Genomic DNA, 10,373 nt, shown 5'->3' with positions numbered 1-10,373 from the left:
GACTTGAGCCTTTTACAGCTCATCGTATTAATATGGATTTACTTTATATACCTCATTTTTATACTTTTCTGCTGATTGGTTAAGACCAAGATATAGCAAGACCTATATAACAAGAAATGTAACTTTTGTATCTGATAAGGTCAGCCAAGTACTCTCAGGATTTATCCTGTAGCCCTGTACCGCCCTTTGTACATCCTTTTGTCAGTGATAGGCGGGGCTTTTGAAAGGTGATTGGATGGTAGGGTTTGCAGCTCACTGGCTGTTAGGAAGAGGGATCTGTTGGAAGAGGCGGTCACGGGGGTGGGGCCAGTCACAGGGGGCGGGGCCAGAGGGTATATCACTCTTCTCTTCCAGCTTCTCTTTCCACTTCCTCTGCTTCCTGGACACCACCAGGTTGAGAGTGCCTCTCTTCCCCCACACCCCTGTACCATACCTTCTTACCTTGGAGCCCGCGACTATGGATTGAAAAGTGAGTCAAAGTAAACTCCTCATTTACGATGTGGGTATCTGGTATTTTGTCTCAGTAATGAAAAAAAATTACTAAGACACTAATGTCCTACAGACCAATCAGTTCTCTCTTTGGTCAAAAATTGGTATAATAGGGGCTGGGGAGATGGCTCAGTGGAATAAGCGCTTCCCTGGCAAGCGCAAGGACCTGAGTTCAATCCCCGGTTCCGCAAAAAAAATAAAAAAATAAAAATAAAAAAATTGGTATAATAGGGGCTGGGGAGATGGCTCAGTAGAATAAGCGCTTGCCTGGCAAGCACAAGGGTCTGAATTCAATCCCCGGTTCCGCAAAAAAAAAAAAAAAAAAAAATGGTATAATGAAAATTGTTTCTTGGTTCAGTATTGCCACACAAACTAAATTCATTTTACTCAATTGGTTCTATTTTATATTTTCCTTTGAAGCTCTGTAAATGTTATCTCCTAAAATTTTAGAACAACTCTCCCTACAAAGATATCTGATCTAATGTCCTAGGATGTTAGTCATCGCTGCAGGACAGATAAAACTGAACTTATAACTGGACTCCAGGTAAACATAGTCTAAGAGCTATCCTTCTAAATCTGTTATTCAAATGTGACCAAAAGAAGCTGTCACACAGTCTCTCAATTGTCAGTCACTTCCCTCAAGGTGGAGCCAGATAAGGCCAACAACCAGAATAGCATTCCTGAAACAAGGGCAAAGAAAAATATGACCACAGTATGGTCAATTGATGATGAGGAAAAAGTAAGGAAAGCAAACTGTCCAAGTCAAGGTAAAGTCATTCATGTCATCCTTACCAAAAACAAGAAGTCATTAAACAAAGGAGGTTCTTCCAGGTAAGTGCCAAAGGTAGCAATCACAGAAACTCTACCTATAGTCCATTTGAGCATAATGTAACAGACCTGCCAGCAAAACTCAGATTTTAAAATGTTCACAGGTAAAAGGACCAGCCACAGTCTAAGTAAAAAGGACCATCTGATTACCACAGTACTATTCGTCTTGGTAGGAAGTTGTTTGTTCGAGACAGGGTCTTGCTATGTTCAGGCTGGCCTTGAACTCACAGCAATCCTCCTGCCTCAGACTCCCAAGTGCTGGGATTATAGGCATGTACCTCTATACCTGGCCTATGTCTCAATTTATACAACTGTCTTCTGAGTTCATTTCTTCCAGATTCTACCAGCTTTCAAAGATACGTGCCCAACCACCATCTGGACTCATTACACAAACCTAGAGAGCTCTGTTTCCAGCGTAAGGGAATGAGAGACTCTACCTTGGACAATCAGAAACTCAAGGGGCCCCTAACAATGTCAACACTGGTTGAAGTTCACCTCAAAGCAATTATAGATGTGGCCACTCCATCCTCATCAATGATTTTTCTTTGCTGATGGGGTGTGTGTGTGTGTGTGTGTGTGTGTGTGTGTATGTGTGTGTGTGCCTGTTGGAAATGAAAGAGTTGAAACCCTTAACAGCAGAGTTACAGTAAAGCCACTCCACTAGGTGGACATCATAAGGTAGCAACAGTGACCAGAACATTGCAAGATAAAGGCCCATTCATTCCTCCCAGTGAGTCTGGACCCATCTTCTGTAAAAGATAACATTTAGACCACCTTATCTTATCTAAAGCTAGAAGGCTGGAGTAAATGTTCTTGTCAAATTGCAACTTTTTGTTTTGTTTTACTTCTTGTTTTTTTGACACAAGGTCTCACTATGTAGTTCAGGCTGACCTTCAGCTATGTAGCTCAGGCTGGTCTGGAATTCAAGGCCATCTTCCTGTCTCAGCCTCCTGCATGCTGGGGTTATAGGCATGCACCACCATCCTCAGCTCATCGAATTGCAACTTTGAACATAATTTTAAAGGTAATGCAGGTGCTCCTGAAGTATCTACATGGTGTGCTAAACCTCCCCACAAAAAAAGTATTCATTAGATAATCACATTTCCTACCTAGACCCTTTTTCCATATTTTCAATCTTTTATAAAATCACCAATCTCTCACCCTGACAGGGTGATTCCCTTGTTGGAAACTCAACCACTGTCCTTTTTGACAGTGTACCCTAACCTAAGTAAATTTTCCTCGTACTCTTATGAGTGCCTGGGGAAATTCTTTTTACTGCCTTCATCACCACCCTCTAAATGCTGTCTCACGTGGCCTTCGTGGTTGACTGTTTCTGTAGTCTCCAGTTCTTCTGAGGGCCCTGGACCCTAAGCAGAGGAAAATGAGCTCAAATCTTGATTTTCTTTTCTCCCATTAGTCTGAGGTCCCTCTGTGATCACTGACAAAATTCCTTTCTGTTCCCAAGAGAGTCAGTTCTGAAGGCTCTGCTAATTATGGCTTGAAGAACGAGTTTGTCAGCTTGTTTGCAAGGAACTTGTGTTCTGTCAGCTTTACCAGCTACAAAACAACCCCAAAGCCTAGTGGCTGAAAATAGTAATTAATATTAAAAGCCTTCTGCAGATGAACTTGACACATCTTAGTTCTGCTGATTTCTCTTGATCAAAGTGAGTCCTAACACCAGCTCACGCAAAAGGGAAAATGAAATAGATTCCATCATTTGGGGAATAGTTTCAAAGAAGCTGTGACTGTTTGTAATCCATTACAAGATGTTCTGAGGGCTTTGTCAAGGGGCCTGGTCTCAATTCCCTACCAAGATCTGTCCAGCAGGTCACGACAGCCTGCACTTACCTCAGGGTCTCTCTCAAGTGAGGCTCAGGAGATGCATGGAGGAAGGTGCTATATGCAAATAGTCTCGCCTACTGGGGAGAAAGAAATAGTATTATCAAAGACAAATTTCAAAACTGAATTTAATGTTCTAGGCTAGCAGCTAAAAAAACAGGAGTATATTTCAAATATCAAGAGTGAAGTCATTCCAATGGAAAATATAATCAATTGTAAGAGTGAAGCCCAATGAGACAACAGAAACAAAATGTTAGAAATTAATCCAAATTTATTACTAATTAGGTTATACATAATGGAATAAATGTTCAAGGTAAAGGAAAAGCATTGCTAGTCAGAAGCTTTCAAGTACTTAGAGTTTTTTCATCTCCAGCTAAAGTATATATAAAAAGACCCATCTGAGCTTAGGGGTGTAGCTTTGTGGTAGAGTATGCGCTCAGCTGAGCAAGCCCTAGGTTTGATCCCCAGCACCAAAACAAAACAAAGACTAAAAAGGAAAACAAAAGCAAGCTGACACAGCTATACTAATGCCTAACAGAAGCAACAGAACAGAAGGAAAAAAAAAATCTGAAAATTTAAAATTTTCTAATTTTCTTCCAGCACTGAGGATTGAACCCACAGCCTTGTGCACACTAGACAAGCACTCTACCAGGAGCTACATCCCCAGCAGAAAGCCTAGATTTTCACAAACCTGGCTCAGACTATGCCTCAGTGACAGAGCATCCACCTACAATGCAAAGCTCTGGGTTTGATCTCCAGTACCACATAACAAACAAAAACAGAAAAAAAGAAATAAAGCACAAAACTAAATACTCTCTCCCAGGACTAATCCAACAGAAAGAATACACAAAGAAATCATTCTCAAATGCAAGAGACCCAAAGTAAACTTAATTATACAACAAAGAAACATTAAAAAATAAAGGTTTTCCTTGCATACGTGAAAATGAAAACATGCCTAGAAAAATATACTCTTAATGCTTAAGATATTGGAAACCTTAGTTGTCCTATAACCATATGAGAAATTCAGCAAATAGCTTAAAATTGTAGAAAAACAGATACCTAACACAATAATTAACAACTGCACCAAAGCCAGATAATTTAACCATGAAAAAGTTACAAATTTATAAAATATGAGGACACATCCCAATACAATATATGATGCCACCATCATCTACATCACAATACCATCAGTACCAGGGACTGAGCCCAGGGCTTTGTACAGGCTTTGTACTCTACCTCTTGAGAACCACCCAAACCACATTTTTCTTTTTTTTTTGAACCCAGGGCCTCACCCATGCTAGGCAAGTGTGTTACCACTGAGCTACACCCTTAGCCTCTACTTTTTTTTATGTACAAAAAAAAAAAAAAATTACATTCTAAATTTACCGAAACGTATCTATAGAGCTCTTTTGTAACACATTAGTAAACATAATCAAGTTAAGTATTAAATGTAGTCCAAGCCCAGCATGGAGGGGCACACCTGTAATCCCAGCACTCTGGGAAGCTGAGGTGGGAGGATCACTAATCCAAACCCAGGTTGGGCAATTTAGCAAGACCCTGTCTCTTTAATAAAAAATGGGTTAGGATGTAACTCAGTGCAAAGGTCCTGAAATCCTCAATACCAAAAAAGAAGAAGAAAAGGCAGTATTATACAAGTTGAGTTTACCTAGGAATGAAAGGTTAACCTCAGAAAATCAATAATGATCAATAATGACCATATTGATTTGCAAATCCTTTCATTCATTCACATTCAAGCATCTATTATGTATTATGAGCCAGTTGTAATTCTAGGTGTTTGAGGCTTACCAGTGAATAAATATGATTGTGATAGAAGACAGAAGTAAAGCAATCAATGAACCCAAGAAAAATTCAGCCTTTTTAATTCTTAAATATTGGGGCTGGGGAGATGGCTCAGTGGAATAAGCGCTTCCCTGGCAAGCACAAGGGTCTGAGTTCAATCCCCAGTTCCGCCAAAAAAACAAAAAAAAAACAAAAAAACAAAAAAAAAAAAGAATTCTTAAATATTGGGAAATTTTTATAGAATACTGGGTATTAAAAAAAAAACTATACTCATTGAATCAATAGAATGAGGAATATATTAGAATTTTGAAGAAAAATGCCTTTTTTACTATTTTCGATCAATATTATGCTGAGGTCATAATCACTCATATAAAGGGGGAAAATGATCTAACAATTGAAGTAGAAAAATAAGTTATTTATAGATATGATTGCTGATGTAAAAATAAAATGAAAATGTGTATGTAGGTGCTCTAACCTATCACTCCCAAAATGCAGATTTAAAATCTGAGCCCCAGTGTGGCTGTGAAGATAGGACCTCACTTTATGGTTAGGTGAGGTTGAAAGGGCGAAAGCTAAAGCTACCAGGTTATGGCTTTATCACAGGAGAAAGAGGGAGGGACATGTCCTCAGTCTCATGAAAGATACTGGTACTGAGAAGTGGTGTTTAAGTAAAAAAGAATTCTTAAGCAGCTTTGAGACTGAATAGTAGGTAGAGGGTGGAAATATTTTTGTGTTGTTTGGTTTTTGAGAGAAGGTCTTGCTATGTGGTGGAGGCCAGCCTTGCACTCACTATGGAGCCCAGGCTGGCCTTGAACTGGTGGTGATCCTGCTGCCTCAGTCTCTGCTGTGTTGGGATGATGGCTGTGCTGGGATGATGGGTGGAAATGTTTTCAAGTGCACACTAGAAATAAGGACATTCAGGGCTGTTCTGATGATTTGTCATTTGGTAATGACGAACACATTGTTAAAATGTAGATAAGGGCCGGGGAGATGGCTCAGTAGGATAAGCGCTTGACTGGCAAACACAAGGATCTGAGTTCAATCCCCAGTTCCACCAAAAAAAAAAAAAAAAAGTAGGTAAGATCTGAGTATGGTAGTACATGTCTGTAATCCCAGCTATTCAGGAGACTGAGGCAGGAGGCTGGCTACCAAGTTCAAGCCCACTTGTGCAATTTAGCATGTCCACATTTCTAAAACTGGGACCTAGTAGTACATGCCTGTAATCCCAGCACTCTATAAGGGCTAAGGCTAGAGGATCAAGTTCAGCCGAGGGAGCTTAGTGAGAGTCTGCCTCAAAATACAAAAAGAAGGGGATGTAGGTCAATGTGAAAGACCCGAGTACAATCCCCAGTACCTCAACAGTCAGGGCTGGGTACCATGTATGTGGCAAATACCATAATCCCAGCACTCAGAAGACAGACACAAACAGATCACTGCAAATTTGAGACCAACCTAAACTAACAGTGAGACCCTGTCTAAAAAAACACAAACAAACACAGAAAATAGGGCTGGGGATGTAGCTCTGCAGCAGAATGCTTGCCCAGCATGGGTTAGTTAAATTGCTAGCACCACTAAAAAACACAGTCTGATGGCAATCAAAAATCTGGCAGAATAGTTACAGTGTAATAATTTATAACAAGTAGAACTTGAGCAAAGTAAAATTAGAAATTTAGGGCCGTGGATATAGCTCAGCGGCACAGTGCCTGCCTGGTAAGCACGAGGTCATGGGTTCAATTCCCAGTACCAAAAAAATACAATAAAATAATAAAATTAGAAATTTATTTGAGGTTTGCAATTCAACTGCTGAAGGAACAGCTTGGTTCCACCTGACTTTTAATAAAATACCTAAGGGGAGAGCTCAATCCATCATGGAACTCTTAAGTTAAAAGGAAACAGAACTGGAAATTTGGAAAATTCTCAGCCAATCCATATTGCAAAAGCTGAGAAAGCCTGGACTAAAGAAAATACTAAAACTGTGAGCTGAACTATGATTCATAAAAAGATCATATTTGGGACCCACAGGTGGCATATCACCAATCTGAACAGAAGTAAGGAATAGACTAGCTTATACTAACACAAAAATTGCCTCTTTTACCTAAAACAGACCCAGAAGGCAAGAGAAGGTGGACCTACTAGATTTATAAGAAAGCATAGGTATAATTGGCTGCAAATGTGGACTAACCATTAAGAACAGGTAGGAACCATTTTCTTCTTGGCACATTCAGCACAGTAAGTTGAGGTTGGGGACACACCTGGAAGGATGTCTTTCAACAGTTCATCTGGACCTATATTAACTTGACTTCTGGAGAACTCTAATGTGAGGAGTCACACTGGCAGCCACTAACCAACAATGAGTAGGGCCAAATCTATTCAATTGTCTTATACAGGTATGTCCAGCCTGCAGCCTGCAGTGTTGTTTTAATATCATACAAAATATAAAAAAATAAAGGAACTCTTGTTACTTATATACATTAACTATATTATATGTGGCCCAAGTAAGCCAAAAGGTTGGACACCCATGCATAGCTTTTATTAATGCTATTTTCATTAGGGATCCAAGCACCAATTGAGGCCAATGTGCAGTAGTGACCTCACCTATGACCCCTGAGAGCTCAGACTCAGCTAATGTGTGAACCAGGTTGAGGGGTCAGCAACATAAATCAATGGTAGATCACTTACCTAGTATGCATGAGGCACTAGGGTCAATCTCCAGCACTACAAAAGTTCGACAGGGGACGTACATATTGTATTTAATATTATTAGGATGCCATCTATGCCAGTGGAAGCCATTACAACTCACACAAATCAGTTAAAACTAGTCTGATGATCTTTGGTGTCATTGTCAATATTTAAGGGTGGAAACAGAGGGGCTAAATAGCAACACTGATCCCCTCACATTTATAGGCCTTCTCCCCATGGTGAACTCTTGCATGTTTGCTTAAGCGTGAGGAAACAGCAAATGCTTTCCCACATTCCTTACAGATGTAAGGTTTCTCTCCAGTATGTGTTCGCATGTGAATGTTAAGCGATGTGGAATATACAAATGCCTTCCCACAGATATTACACACAAAGGGCTTTTCCCCACTGTGAATTTTTAAATGTTTAGTACGGTGGGAAGAAGTAATAAAGGTTTTCCCACAATGAACACATTCAAAAGGCTTCTCGCCTGTGTGTGTTCTCACATGGTGAATAAGGCCTGAGGTCCTAGTGAAGGCTTTCCCACACTGCTTACACTGAAAGGGCTTCTCACCACTGTGAATGCGTACATGGGTAGCAAGGCCTGAGTACTGAGTGAAGGCTTTCCCACAGTCCTTACATTCATAGGGTTTGACTCCAGTGTGTGTTCTTATATGTTCAGTAAGCTGAGTGGATCTTGAGAAGGCTTTCCCACATTCCTTACATTCGTAAGGCTTCTCTCCAGTGTGAACTCGCAAGTGTTCAGTCAGGCCTGACCACCTCAGGAAGGCTTTCCCACATTCCACACATTTGTATGATTTTATTCCAGTGTGAATTCTCATGTGATCATTAAGGTATGTGTTATTTTTAAAGCACTTTCCACACTCCTTACACTGAAAAGGCTTTTCATCACTATGAGTTTTTATATGTGCAGATAGCTGAGAAAAAGTAGCAAAGCATTTCCCACATTCCTTACATTTTTTGTTTTTCTCTTTAGAATGAACTGTTACATATTGATTTAGGTGAGAGGAAACTGTGAATGCTCTCCAACATTCCTTGCATTCACAGAGTGTTTGTTCAGTGTGGGTTTCCATGGGATTAGTAAGGCATGGAAAATACTGAAAGCTTTTTCCAAATTCCTCCATTTTGTAGGGATTTCTTCCATTGAAAATTTGAAGATGTACAGCAAGGCTCGTGGGATGAATATATTCACTCTCATACTTCTTCCATTCATAAGGGTCTCCTTCATTATGAGTTCTCATGTCCATCTGAAGGTATGATGGATTGAAAAAGGCATTCCCACAATCCCTGCACTCGAAGGGTTTGTCTCTCATGCACGTTGTCTGATATGAAATATTTGGTGTTAGGTTGAAGATGTTTCTATACTGATCAATCTCAGAAAAGTTCTGTCCAGTAGAGGTTTTCTGATGCAGAGTAAGGATGTCTTCTCCATACCAAATATACCCAGAAGTATATTCTTGGCTTTGTGTGTTCATGTGTGTATTAAGGAAAAGCTGTTCACCAAAGACTTCTCCATATGGCTTATATTCATAGAACTTCTCTCCATTGTGGTTTCCCACCTGTGGATGAAGGAATAAAAGAGAATTAAGAAATTTTTCAAACATATTGATTATGAGATTTTATAGGTGAAATCATTTCAATGACTACAATGATTTTTGTGATTGTTTTTATATGTGCTGATTTCCTGACCTCTTTGTTTCTTCCAAATTGATTCTTTGGCCAGAATCTTATATTGTGAAGTATATTTGTGAAACAACTATATTTTCATAAAATTGTTCAAAATCCTGTGCCCAGTTGTCCATTTACATGTGCAGGAATATGTCTTTGTGGAAATTCTGTGCAATAATCTTCACAATAGTTTCGGGGTGTCTCCTCATCTTGATATTCAGACTACCTCCCCAGAGGCACTACTTCCTCTTTGGTGCATGTTACTTCTCTCACACATCACTCATGTATGCTGATTTTCTACAGAAGAATTTCCAATATTTCCTGAGAGTGGGACATACGAAGTGCCCTTGGTTGGGCTGGATATGAAGCTCAGTCATATACCACTTGTCCAACATATCTGAGACCTTGGATTCAATATCCCAATACTGCTAGAAAAAGAAAGGTAAAAAATAATCCTGGGCTGGCCAAATAGCTCAGCGGATTATAGCACCTGCAAGCAGGTACAGGGGCCTGGGTTTGATCCTCAGGCCTGCCTGGCTGGTGCCTCCCCCAGGGCATGCTGAGATGGTGATTGAGACAGGGTGTGGTGACATGCACCTGTAATCCCAGCTCTTGGGAGGCTGTAAACAGGCAGATCACTATGAATCTGATCTAGTAGTGAGACCCTGAACACCCTGTAGAACTTTCCCTAAAATACAAAAAATAAAGGTAAAAATAATAAACAATAAACTTTGGAGCCAGGGAGATGGCTCAGTAGAATAAGTGCTTGCCTGGCAAGTGCAAGGGGCTGAGTTCAATCTCCAGTTCTGAAAAAAAAAAAAAAAAAGAGTTATAAGAAATAATCCTTGTTAATCTTACCATTTCCATCTCTTTGGGAGTTTCTTCCCTAAAATAATCCTCAAATTCTGATCCTTTGGTTATTTGTTGTAGCTCCAATTCTAAAGCTAAACAGAAAGAAAAACAGGGATTTGAGAAATAAATGATAGGTATATAAGGAGTTAAAAGTGATAAGGACACACCTATAATAATCAACAACGGAACTTAAAAAAAAA

At 39.8% G+C, this 10,373-nt stretch overlaps 1 protein-coding gene across 2 annotated transcripts in view; it reads right to left on the bottom strand.

The window, feature by feature from the left end:
* Window positions 1–6,492: 6,492 nt before the first annotated feature.
* Window positions 6,493–10,373, bottom strand: part of LOC101593064 (zinc finger protein OZF) — a 44,360-nt gene continuing 40,479 nt past the window's right edge. For both annotated transcript variants that reach the window (XM_023716783.1, XM_023716784.1), the window contains 2 exons: window positions 10,180–10,265; window positions 6,493–9,212 (listed from right to left, as the gene is read on the bottom strand). In XM_023716783.1, the coding sequence (XP_023572551.1) occupies window positions 7,827–9,212; window positions 10,180–10,265 (1,472 nt within the window). In that variant the 3' untranslated portion in view covers window positions 6,493–7,826. The remainder of the gene's footprint in view (window positions 9,213–10,179; window positions 10,266–10,373) is intronic.

This window comes from Octodon degus, unplaced genomic scaffold (assembly GCF_000260255.1).
Source record: "Octodon degus isolate 3935 unplaced genomic scaffold, OctDeg1.0 scaffold00050, whole genome shotgun sequence".
Taxonomy (NCBI): domain Eukaryota; kingdom Metazoa; phylum Chordata; class Mammalia; order Rodentia; family Octodontidae; genus Octodon; species Octodon degus.
The sequence above is the reverse complement of the archived record's forward strand: the minus strand, read 5'-3'. Positions and strand labels throughout refer to the sequence as shown.